General features: G+C 36.4%; 1 protein-coding gene across 1 annotated transcript; it reads left to right on the forward strand.

The window, feature by feature from the left end:
* The first annotated feature begins 6,138 nt into the window (after positions 1 to 6,138).
* LOC116113704 (putative acyl-activating enzyme 19) lies at positions 6,139 to 11,129 on the forward strand. Its single transcript, XM_031399866.1, has 8 exons — positions 6,139 to 6,222; positions 6,307 to 6,744; positions 7,007 to 7,203; positions 7,576 to 7,776; positions 8,158 to 8,877; positions 9,003 to 9,673; positions 10,865 to 10,940; positions 11,037 to 11,129. The coding sequence occupies exons 2-8, from the start codon at positions 6,330 to 6,332 to the stop codon at positions 11,127 to 11,129; spliced, it is 2,373 nt and encodes a 790-aa protein (XP_031255726.1). The 5' UTR covers positions 6,139 to 6,222; positions 6,307 to 6,329.
* The last annotated feature ends 2,676 nt before the right edge of the window (positions 11,130 to 13,805 follow it).

A 13,805-nucleotide genomic window follows, 5' to 3' on the forward strand; every position in this document is an offset into this window, starting at 1 on the left:
TTGCTAATGGTTTGGCTCTAAGCTCGAGCTTAATTCGATGATCCATCTCCCTCATGGGTGGCAATTTTGACGACATTGCACTTTTGTACTCCTCAAGTACATTGGAAACCTTTCTCAGTACCTCCCATACCAAGCCATCACTCTCATCATCCACTGTGTGCATAGTGGCCAAATATGCGACTTCTCCCTACTCGACTTCTTTCTTCAGTTTTATTGTTGAGAAAAGATGTGGTCTGTCGCTTGACTTTGTTCTTGTGGGCTTTGTCATTGTGGGAATCATACACTGGTTTCTCTTCAAGATGTAAACAACGTTGAACAGTGGCAATGACAAAATGTTAAACTGCTTGAGGAATTTCATATGCAACATAATGTCAAAATCATCAAAAGGAACAACTGAAATATTTACCTTGCCAGTCCATGTGCCTAAGCATAGATCAACATCACATGTTACATCATAAAGAAGTTTTGCTTTAGTATTTACTGTCTTCAACCAACCATTCCCTTTGTCAACCTTGAGGCCTATTCTATTGACTTCCTTTTTTCAAATAGAGTTATGAAAAGCTCCTGTGTCTACCATGACTTAAGTAGGCTTCCCATTAATGCGAGCTTCCATGTATATAAGGGATTTTTTATTTGGCTTGTGTGGAACTGGATTTGCTTTCAAGACATTGAGGAGTTGTAAAGACCTCATTTCACTTAACTCTCATTCAATGATAACATTTAGTATGCTTTTATTCAGACATTTTGATTGCCAGTGTGGACCGTTGCATATGAAACAGTTGCTCCGAGGCTTGTTTTCTCGCTTGCCCTTATTCCACTCCTTCTTGGCTGGTGCTTGGCTCTTTCCATCATTGGAATGAGACTCTTTCGCTCCCCCACCTTTGCCATACTTCGATTTGGAATGTTTCTGTTTAGAGGAAGAGTCACTTCTTTGGTAATCTTGGAAAGTCTCCGCTATCGTCGTGGTTGAGGACACATCTTTCATTCCATGCCTTCGTATTTGTTGTTGAGCCTAATTTTGGAGTCCATCCGTGAAATTGAAGAGCAAATTTTCCTCACTCGTGTTATTTATCTACAACATTAGCCTAGAAAACTATTCGACATAGCCCACTATGGAATGAGTGTGTTTCAACTCCTTATCCTCTTCCACCAACTCACAACAAAGTCATGAAGATACATAGTGGCATCGAAGTAGCGCTTCATGTGCCAAATTAATTGTCTAACTCTTTCACATCCTTTTTCACATTATGCTCCTTGGGTCTAGGAGTTTCAACACGTGGTGTTGCAACTATAGATGAAAAAATAACTTGTCTCGCTACTATCGCCTTCTTGTAAATAGCTAATTTGTCTTTATCTCTCCCAAGCCCATCTTCACCTCCTTAAGGTGAGCTTAATGCTTGGCCAATGCTTCGACCATGTCTGCTTTGAAAGCTTTGATAAGGTTGGTGGTCATCTAACGACTCTTTACAACATTCTTATTAACAACATCAAATATAGAGTCTTCAAGCCCCTTCAACTTGTTGTCAACTTCCTTTGCAAATTGATCTAGTTGATCTAGCTTCTCAGAATGATTCACCAACGCTGACTCAAATTTAGCCGACTTGGCTTCCGTGGATCTTAATGCATTGCAAGATCTTAAATAGCCACACGATGTCTTCCCTTGCTTGTGAGCATCCTTTTGCCTACGCTAGCATTACTCGAGTTGCCATCGCTTCCTATCATCATTTCTTGCTTTGAAATGTGATATGAAAACCAATGCTCTGATATTAATTGTCACGACCCTAGAAGAATTGTTTCGGTTTTAGTGCACAAATAAGAGATTAGACACTAAGTAAGCCTAAATAACCCATAAACTTTCTAAGAAAAATAAGAATATGAAGAACAAAGAAGCTCTCAATTAAATACAATGCTTAGAATATGAAAATAATCTAAGACTAGCTAGCTTTATACAAGAGTTAACAAGTAAATCTGAAGGTCCAGATTCGTATATGTGACATGTCCATTAAAATGGATAACTAGGATTAATTATACAAGCAATAGAATCCTAGCCTTATTATGTTGCCTTTTTGGTGAAGGAACATTCTAGAAGCTTTTGGAATGATTCTCTTGCATATTCTTTGATGCTTTTGGGTCAAGCATCAACCAATATAAAATCAACCCATAAACAAATTCAAACAACCAAGTCAAGTTGCCTAGTAAGGAAACTGCTTTCTTGCCTTACCAGTGACCATACTTGAGGCTGAAAGTCGCAACTTTGTGTAGCCAAAGTAAAACCGTGAACCACTACCTTACCGATGACCACACTTGTGGCCCTAGCTTGCGTCCTCATGTGACTTGGCTAGACAATATTTCATGGTCTCAACGATGACCATGCTTGAGACTGTAGATCATTGAGATGGTGAAGGTGATGATTGGAGTGGTGACTTGATGGAGAAAAGAAAGATAATTGAATAAGTTAAAGGGTTTATTTTTTAAAATTTTATGTTTTTTTTTAAAGATATGCATTATTTTTTTTTCTGTTAATTTCTTAATGTTATTTATATTAAACTTACCATTTTACCCTTCAACAGTTTTACCGACAGAGATTTCGCAAAATTTGACAAACCCGAGGGTTTAAGAGTTATTTGTGATACCTTGGGTTTATAGCCATTAGGGAAACCTCGGGGGTTAAGTTAAAGACTTCACGACATGTTCCCACCCAAAAAACGTTACATTGACACTTCCCACCCTCTCACTACCCAAATAATATGTTTCCCTCTGTTTTGGGTGGGAAATATAGTGATTTACGAAAAAGGCCTCTTCTTAGCCTCTTCCCTTGCTAGCAATTGCCGTTGATGCTGGGGAGCGTCGGCAACCACAAAATATTGCAAATAAACATTCCTCAATTGTCTTTCAACCCAATAAACACAAAAATCAAATGAATCAATCCCAATCAATCCAATTAAAACTCGAAAAACCCTAGGGTGGGGGAGCTTCAATCGCCGACGATTGGTGAGTAAACGGGATCTGGGATGTTTGGGCTTTTGAATTGGAAGATCCAAGGAATCGATTGGTGGTGGCAGGGACGATTTTCAACATCGGAAATGATCAAAAATCGGCTTGGAAGTCGAAAGGTCATGCGGTGCACGGTCGACCATTGGCGAGCAAGGGACGATGATGGAGGCAAGAGTTTTGTAGAGTGGGTTGTGGGGAGTGTGATGGTGGTGTCTGGGGGAATTTATGGCAAAGAAATCGACTGGAAAATGGAGGCGATTGGTTTTGTAGAGTTGGCCATGCGAATGGAGGTGGTGGTGGGAAATGGTGAGTGATGACGGTAAATAGAGGCTTGAGATTTGTAGACGAGGTGATGGGGATTCTATGGGTAATCTCAGAAGTGATTTTGAACACTGAGATTGGCCGAAAAATGGTAAAAATTGTTGACTATGACGCTGCTAACATGCACCATCCTTATGCACCGTTCTTCTTCTCCGGCAGCCAATGTTTGTTGACCATTCTGCCCTCATTAATAATAGACTTTTGACTATTTTGCACTTCCTGACAACAAAAATTACTAACAAAATTATGTTTTGGGTACTGAAATGGTATTGAAAAAGTGGGTGGGTATGAATTTGTCAATGGGCTATTTTTTGGGTGGGAACATGTCGTTAACTCTAAGGTTGCATTTGGTTCGGGGTGATATAAGATTAATCCTGTAATCTTTGTTTAATTTTCAAGATTCCCTCGTTTGGTTGTCAAGTAATAAAATATTACGTAATCTTTTATTATAAATAGTGTTTACTGTTGGTAATATTAGGGGTAATCAGATTACTTTCCCAAGAGGTGTTAATATAAGATTACCGAAGTAATCTTAATTCTGACCCTATTTTGCCCTTAATCTTTTATCATTTCGGACACATTTGCCCTCATATGTCTACCAAATAACAATTACCTAAACCCTTTACATTTAAAATATAACTAAAATACCCTAGCCACAAAAAAGTTTAAAAGTTAACAAAATACCTCCAGTCACCCAAAACCACCGTCGGCCGCTAGCCACCACCGTTGGTTGTCGGCAAAAGTCATCATATTGGGGCAAGACGGGTGGGATCTTACTAGTCGTGTGTTGGTAAAGACATTTCCGGCCATGGATTTGTGATCCATGGCCGAAAACGACCAGATCTAGCCGTTTCATGGCCAAAGATGTGGCCGTGAAACGACCATATTCATGGCCAGATCTAGCCTTTTTTGACATGGATCTTTGAATTATGGCCGGATTAGGCCTTTCTGGCGCACAACCAGCCAAATCTGGTTGGTCGTGCGCCATTACGGCAGTGGTGGCTGGTTGCCCGCAGTAGCTTGGGGTGGGCAGGGGTGATTTTGTTGTAAATTAAAGTTTTATATGGCTAGGGTGTTTTTACAAAATTTCAAATATAGAGGGTTAAAAAAAATAATTTAAAAAATATTAGAATAAAATAATAATAAAAAATATTATATTATTATTTAAAAAGGAGGACAATTTAGTAATTTATATAACATACCCACTCATTTATCCTTCCAACCAAACATATTATTATAACATACCCATCAATTTATTCCAACCAATCAAATACATTTCTCTAAGGTTGCGTTTGGTTCGGGGTGATATAAGATTAATCTTGTAATCTTTGTTTAATTTTCAAGATTCCTTCGTTTGATTGTCAAGTAATAAAATATTACGTAATCTTTTATTGTATATAGTGTTTATTGTTGGTAATATTGAGGGTAATCAAATTACCTTCTCAATGGGTGTTAATATAAGATTATCGAGGTAATCTTAATTTTGACCCCATTTTGCCCTTAATCTTTTATCATTTCGGACACATTTGCCCTCATATGTCTACCAAATAACAGTTACCCAGACCCTCTACATTTGAAAATATAGCTAAAACACACTAACTACAAAAAGTTTAAAAGTTAACAAAATACCTCTAGCCACCCAAGACCACCCTCAGCCGCTAGCCACCACTGCTGGACACTGGCGAAAGTCATCATATCGAGGCAAGATCGGCGAGATCTTGCCGATCGTGTGCCGGTAAAGACGTTTCTGGCCATGGATTTGTGATCCATGGCCAGAAACGACCAGATCTGGCCGTTTCACGACCAAAGATGTGGTCGTGAAACGCCATAGTTCTAGTCGTGAAAAGGCTAGATCTTTGGCATTCTCATGGCCAGACCTATGGCCGTTTCACGGTCAAATCTTTGGCCGTGAAATAACCATATTCATGACCAGATCTAGCCGTTTTTGGCCATGAATCTTTGTTCCATGGTCGGATTAGGCCTTACCAGCACACGACCAGTCAGATCCGGTTGGTAGCCACCGTAGGCCGGTCGTGCGCCATTACGGCGGCTAACGATGGTGGTGGCTGGTTGTTGGTAATGGCTTAGGGTGGGTGTGGGTGATTTTGCTATAAATTAAAGTTTTATATGGTTAGGGTGTTTTAACAAAATTTCAAATATAAGAGGTTAAAAGAAATAGTTTAAAAAATAATAGAATAAAATAATAATAATATTATATTATTATTTAAAAAAAAAGGTAATTTAGTAATCTATATTACATACCCACTCATTTATCCTTCCAACCAAACATATTATTATAACATACTCACCAATTTATTTCAACCAATCAAACATATTTTTCTAAAGATTTTCTGATAATCTATCTTTTTAGTAATACAACATTATCCCGTAATATAATATTTTCTGAACCAAATGCACTCGAAAGATTTTATAATAATTTATCTTTGTATGCTTCTTTATATACCTCTTTGGCTAATATTACTCGTAACATTCCTCCAATCACACCCTAAGTTAAATTTCAAAAGGGTTATTTCTCCTAATTTCTCACAAGATTTTAATCGGCTAGTAACTGTTTTGGCAAGAAACATATCGCTAGCATTGCCCATTACATTCGAGTTTGTTGTCAAAAAGCAGTTTCTTATTACGGTTTTCATGATCACTTGGAAGAAAAGGAAAAAAACTGAGTTGAAATGACCGATAATCAGCCCCACTGCTGCATATCACACGAGTTTCTGAGAGCAGTAAAAGAAAACCCCAACAAAATTGCTGTGATTCACGCATCTTCTTCCGGGAAAAAATTGATAAAAACCAAACAATATCCTTACGAAGGAGACCTTTTTTTCACTTTTGGTCAGTTGTTGGCGTCGATTGATTCCTTGAGCTCTCGCCTTCGTCGCATTCTTGATGGTTATTTTCTTAAATTATCACATTGCTTTGCGACTGTTATTTTTTCTTTTTGATTCTAATTGATTATCTTGGCTTAATTTGCAGGCAATAATTTAGAGGCTGAGTTGATGAAGAATGATATGCTGTATACGCCAAAAATTATTGGGTTATATATGACACCATCGGTGGAGTACATAATTTCTGTTCTTTCGATTTTGAGAATTGGGGAGGCTTTTTTGCCTCTGGATCATTCATGGCCACGACATAGAATAATGTCAATTATTTCCTCTTCCAATGTTCGTCTTGTTATTGCATGTGGGTCTTCGTTTGGTGAGCTGCTTCATGAATCACATTGGCTTGTAAAATGTGGGATTTGTCCTGTGTTGTGTTTTTCCATGGAACAGAGTGTTTCAGAGACAATTGGGCCATCGGAATTAAATTATGTTTGGCATTGTCAAAGCCAGAGGCAGAGATTGTTCTGTTATTTGATGTACACCTCAGGTTCCACGGGAACGCCTAAAGGCGTATGTGGCACTGAGCAAGGTAAACGGTTAGAGTTATTGATAATTTTATGAATAATACTACGTATACAAACTCTTTGTACAAACTAATCTATACAAACTGATAAGTTGTAAAGTGAATAAATGAATGCATGTAAAAACTCAAGAAACATTGATGAATGATGTAGCCATCAATGAGGTATGCTGCATCAGTTTGTATACTAAGTTTGTACATGCAGCACCACTCAAATTTTATTTTTCTTCCGTTATTTGATGATGCTATCTCTTTTATTTGTGTTTTTAAGGTCTTTTAAACAGGTTTTTATGGATGCAAGATTTGTATCCCCTGAATGGAGAGGAAGTTTTATTGTTCAAGACGTCAATTAGCTTTGTTGATCACTTACAAGAATTTCTTAGTGCTATTCTTACCGCTTGTTCTCTTGTTATACCTCCCACTATGGAGCTCAAAACGAATTTGTTTTCTATCATCCATTATTTACAGGTACACTTAATGCACTTTTGTTCTTTGTCCTATGTTATTTATGGTAGTGTTATGTATTCAAAGTTGGGATGCCATCTTTTAGCATAAATACAACAACTATTGTAGCTAGATTGTACATGCACCTCAAATTAGAAATTTTGTGTGAAGGTGGAAGTCTTAAAATTTCGAAATAAGATATTTATTGTATGAAAAGATAAGTTTGCATGTAGTAACTTGACTGTGATAATGGTTTATCCATATGAGTGTTAATCTTTTGTTGTTTACTTTTGTATGCAAGAATGCAATTGCTCCTATATTACTTTCTAGTGACAGATTCTTCTATTGATGTTTTGATTCTATTGCTAATGTTTATTATTGAGTCTACTTTTGTAGGCTTATTCTATTTGTAGGCTTACCACTGTTCCGTCAGTGCTAAGGGCAATACTTCCTTCTTTGCAAAGTCAACATAACTTGATTCTACATTCATTAAAATTGTTAGTGCTCAGTGGTGAAGTTCTACCTTTATCCTTGTGGAATATGCTTTCCACGTTACTTCCGAATCTCTCTATCCTGAATTTATATGGGAGTACAGAGGTTAGTTATTGGTAATCTGATTTTAGAGTTCCAAGAAAACTTATTGAGTAAATGTTTTTTGATCTGAAAGTCTAATAACGATTTCAGTATTCTTGAATCATAATCACATCTATCTTATTCATTTATCATTTATTATATGATTGTGCATTCAGTCCTTGTATGGATACCATAATTCTTCTTGTATCAAATATAGTGCAATTCTTCTTATTTGTTGCTTTCTTCTTTTTCTTTTATTTTGTTTGTTTCATATGAGTTCTTAATGCGAATACTGGTTGTTTCAACTAAGGTCTTGAGAAAGATGTTGCAACCATGTGCTTCTGTGGTTGCACATATTGTAATTTAGCTTTTATTGTTTAGTTAACATGATTTAGCTTTATTTAGGTATCTGGAGACTGCACATATTTTGATTGCAAGAATTTGCCAACGATTTTGGAGACAGAGACACTTACAAGTGTACCAATTGGTATCCCTATTTCAAATTGCAATGTAGTGCTTGTTGAAAGTGATACTGATACACCTAATCACGGAGAAATATATGTTGGTGGTCTCTGCGTTTCTAGCGGATACTTTTCTGAATCAACTTCTATGTCTTCAGAGTTTGTCAAGCTACATAAGAAATCGATTTGTAACTATTCTGTCAACTGTGGAAGCGTACTGTACTTCAGAACTGGTGATTTTGCCCAAAGACTTCAAAGTGGTGACTTGGTTTTCTTGGGTAGAAAAGATCGCACTGTAAAGGTTAACGGGCAACGTATGGCTTTAGAGGAGATTGAATATACACTAAGGGAACATCCAGACGTAGTTGATGCTGCTGTGATATCTCGCAATGTTCAGGGGGAGCCTGCACTCCTTCAAGCATTTATATTGTTACAAGAGAAGGATAAATCTGGGGAAATATGTATAGAATCTATAAAAAGTTGGATGATCAACAGACTTCCTTTAGCAATGATTCCTAGCCGCTTCGTCATTATGGAGTCATTGCCTATGTCTTCTAATGGAAAAGTTGATTATGCATCGTTAGCGAGTATAAATGTCACTGGGTCTGCTCATGATATCATCAGTGAGACCAAGACTGATGACCTTTTGAAAGTTATCAAAAAGGTTTGCTGTCTATAGTGCTAATTTTTTTTTTCCCTTCCCCCACCTTTATTTATGATCAAACCCATGTTATCTGCGTTGTATCGTCACAGAAGTGAAACTAACTCATTTAGAATTTTTTCTGAAAGGCCTTTGCTGATGCTTTGATGATCGAAGAGGTTTCCAACAGTGATAATTTTTTTATTGTGGGTGGTGATTCCGTTGCTGCAGCACATGTTGCTCATAGTTTAGGGATAAATATGAGGATGGTTTACACCTTTCCAACTCCATCCAAGCTTCATATTGCTCTTCTTGAGAAAAGGGGGTCATTTAATGTAGATGTTAGAGCAGATGCTAATTGCAAGGTGGATCAAGAAGCTGATGTGGGGAATGCATTTCATTCATTTTATTACTCAAATGATGATATACTTACACGAGGGTTGTTGACGGCTTCATATAATGAAGATGTAAAAGTTATACCCTTAAAACATTTGAAAGTGGATTCAAATAAAGATGTCACTCCAAAGTTTACTGGTCAAAAGGATGGGTTTTCATGGAATGCGCCATCACCACCCGTGCCATGTTCATTCAGTCGTTGCAACAAGGTTATGTATGACGAGAAGTATAGGGGTAATCATACTTGTCAAGTAACCTGTTCAGTTGAAGTTCCAAGAGAGAGAAAAGTTTATATGCAAGAATTGTGGAAAGTTCACTTGGAGTCTTGTGTTGATGCATCTCCAGTTGTTGTCCTTAAAGATTCAGATATTTATCTCTTTGTTGGGTCCCACTCACACAAATTTCTTTGTATTAATGCTAAAAGGTAAGCGCCATTCTGTAGCCTTTGCAAATCAAATTATGTAGTTTATATACTTCTAAAAGATGCATTTTTATTGCTATAATTACTATTATAATAGATATAATTCTTCATTTCTCTGTCATGCGTAGTTGTGGTGGTTGAATCATGATTTGATTGCTCTGTCAATGATAGTTATTCTGGATTCGCTCTCTCCGTTTCTTATAATTATTGATGTATATGGTTGATGTAAACTTAAAAATCTAAGGTAGTGTATATTCTTTTGTCTGAAATGAATAGTTTAGGATTTGACTGTAGTTAGAATATCTTTTAATGTATAAATTTGAATGATATGTTTGTTTTTACTGGATAACATCTAAACATATGTATTAATTCTGTTACAAAAATTATGAAAGCTAATATTTTTACATATAAACACTTGTAACTGGGTCGAATATTTGACAAAACTCAAACCAGTTGTTTAAATACTTGAAATAAAAACCCTAGACTGTTAATTATTTTTAATCTAACAAGTTATGGGAAAAGGTTGATAGCAAAATTATGTTAACATCTATGTACTCAAAATTGAATATGATCAACCCATGATGTCCCAATGTAAGTGTTTCATTGGTTCGCAATTTCCACTTATTATCACCTCTATCATAGACACTTGAAATTGCTTTCTGCTTCAGAATTTTTCGCCATATGGACTTTGTCGAGAATTTGGTTCAACCTATACCATATCTATACAGGATAATGTGTCAAATGGTCATACAAAGTGTCAGTTTGTTGTTTCTACTTTATTCTTGAAATCTTTTAAGATATAAATTTTCTTCTGTGTTTATTTTGTATGCTTTCATAAGTAGAGGGCCAAGCTTAGATTTGTGTTTGATATGACATCCACAGTATCCTGTGTATATACTTTTTGTAGATTGCCGTAAACATAATTGGTTATGTATAATATGCCTGAGGTTGCTTGTCTGACATTTATACAAGCTTGCAAGTTTTACATTGATACTGGTTATCAAAGTTTTCATCATGAAAAAAGGGAAGGATTAATATTCATTTAGATTAAGGTGGGCAAGAGATTTTCATTCATGTTTCAGTTAAGGAAACTAATTTATTTCTAACAAGGCATCAGGCATGGTATGTTTCAAGCATTTGAGCATGATCTTCATCTTCTAACTTGAGTATTGTATTATCACATATCTGGATTAGTGGTTCTGTCCAATGGGAAATCAAACTAGAAGGTCGAGTTGAATGTCCGGCAGCAATTGTTGGTGACTTTTCTCAGGTTGTTCAAATTATTGTGTGTGCTTTGTCATGTTGTTCCCATTTTTTGCCAGGCATTACAAGGGCTGTTAATATTTTTCATATGTGGTGGTACTAGGTTGTTGTTGGATGCTACAAAGGAAAAATATATTTTATGGATTTATCAAACGGCCATATATGTTGGACTTTCCAAACTTGTGGTGAGGTATGATATGCAAAAGTTATTTCATATTGCTTTAATTTCTTATTTAAGAGGTCAATGTGCATTCATATGGGATTATTTTATTTTTTCTTTCAAATGTGAGTTGCTTTGTATCTTTGTGGTGTTTTTGGGAAATCTTTACAGTTTTTTCAGATGGTAATACAGNAAATGGACCATTGCCGAATGGCAATTGGCAACTGCTTAAAAACTCAATTCATCTCAATTTCCTGGATGGTTCTATAAACTATACAGCCTTGACTATTACTAATCAAATTAATAAACCGGTTCTGATGTTATTAACTAAAGGAAAATATGAGCTAACTCTAGATTAGTTGGTACACTTTTTGAACAGGAAAGTAAATTTGTCATAGAAGATGGTTAATTTCTTAAATATATACTCATCATCTATATAATAATTAAATCTTAAGTTGTATAAAAGATGTAACCTTATTAGTTATTGCCCGCAAAACTAAGGGCAAGAGCTTATTAACTTATTTACAGTACCACAGGAAATGTTACACAATTGAAAGCATAATACATAATCATCTCTTAGAACACAATTGACCCTTTTGCTGCTTGGACTAAATATCCAGGAAGTCCATCAACTTTGAGAAATAATTAAATACCTCCTTGAAATTTGAAACTCCTTTTTGCTATTAGGAGGGGCAAAATGAATTTTTTCAGGGGTGTATGTTTTACTATTCTCAAAATCCCATATAGACCTATTATAAGTATATAAACTTGGTGGTTTCAATAATTTTTAGAGTAAGACTAGTCCTTATCTTTCACTGTTACACATAAAATACATAGGGGAACTGGCCAGAGCCACCAAAATCTCAACGCCATGCATGTCTCAATCATTGGCAATCACAACTTCAAGATCTGGTTCCAAATCAGGACAATTGTACAGGTCCACTTGTTGTTGGGTGCAAGTGATCACAGTGGGAAGAAAATTTGACCTCGGGGTGGCAACAAGCCAGTTGAAATTGAACTTCAACAAATTCCATATTATCCCATGCAAGGGAGATGTGATTATGATGATGGAATATACAGCCCAGAAGAGTGGTGGTGACAAGAAGATTGAAGCAAGCAAAGTCAAACTCAAAGGAGCAGAAAAATACCCAGATCGAACGGTGACCGAATTGGCAGTCATGACATGAAGTTTGATGGATGTTAAGAGGAAAAAAACTAGTAATAGAATCAAAAGAATCAGGACTATAAATTTTAAAGTGGGGTGCTGATCCAACGGAGCACTGCCGGGGGATGCTAACAAGAGAGGGATGAAGAGATTTATCAATGGCGGGAAGAGAAATCTCAAGTCAACGAACAACTCCATTTTTGTGATGCTGTATAAGTTTATAAACCAGGAATGGCTATTTAATAAATATGAGGTAATGCTTGGAAAGCTCCAATAATAGTGATATATTGATAAAGGGATACATGTGTAAATTTATACATATAATAAGGTGGGTGATGAATTGAGCAAGAGTGTAACATAATACAAACAAAGTCTCTTGCCGCCGTATTTGCCGTCGTGTTGTACTATTGTTGTATGGAAATAATGACATTGAGGGATCGTATATGTCATTTTCCAAGCTCTTCATACTTTGTTAATCTCGATAGAGTTAGGGTCTGCTTGGAAGTTTTTTTCACTGGTTTTGGGGGGTTTTTAATTAAACTGGTTTTGAGGTGTTTAAAAACCCTACTTGCCAGATTTTTAATAAGTTGGTTTTGACTGGTTTAAAAACCCCCCAAAACCAGTGTAGTGTATTTTTGAGGTGTTTATAAAAACACCCTAAATCGGAGTGTTTTCACTGGTTTAAAACTTTTAATTATCCCCAAAAAACCCCTTTCTACTCCCTTACAAATCTGTCGCTGTTGTTCACTCTTCTCTAGCACACAATTCTCTTGCTGCTGCACACGAATGGTTTTAATTTGCTGCACACGAATGGTTTTAATTTGCTGCACACAAATCCCTTTGCCGCACATAACTCGTTTGGGTTTGTATTAGATTCTCCTCACTTTCAGCAAATTAGACGTCAACCAAGAGAATAATTACACGAGATAAGGTAATTTCCCATCTGGGTTCTTGCTTCTTTTATGGATTTGTCAATGTATTTGCATGATTGATCATTCGTCACTTTTGCTTCTGTTGAATGTGATTGTCATGATTGGATTTTGATGCCTGTTTATGAGTCGATTCTTTATTTCACTAGCTTTTCTTTGATAATAAGAGGAGATGGTCATGGGTAGTGCTGTTGATTGGTAGACGTTTGGTATTTTCTTGTATGAATTACTGCTTGGTAGGACTCCATTTAAAGGTAGTGGAAACCGGGAAACATTATTCAATGTTGTAGGTCAGCCCATAAAATTTTCGAATGGATCTTCTGTCAGTTTTGCTGCTAAGGATTTGATCCGAGGTCTACTTGTTAAGGACCCACAAAAGATTAGGATTCAAAAGAGGTGCCACATAGATTAAACATCTTTTCTTTGAAAGTGTTAATTGAGCATTGATTCGCAGCACTCATCCTCCAGAAATCCCAAAACCTGTTGATCTCTCATTCTTAAATCAAACAACCCGAAAGCGTGAAAATAACGTAATAACAACTTTTCTTTTTCCTGTAAGAAACAAAATCATAGTTTGCCCATCTATCAAATTGGCTGGCTCTTGTTTGAATAATCAGC

This window comes from Pistacia vera, unplaced genomic scaffold (genome assembly GCF_008641045.1).
Source record: "Pistacia vera cultivar Batoury unplaced genomic scaffold, PisVer_v2 Contig689, whole genome shotgun sequence".
Lineage (NCBI taxonomy): Eukaryota > Viridiplantae > Streptophyta > Magnoliopsida > Sapindales > Anacardiaceae > Pistacia > Pistacia vera.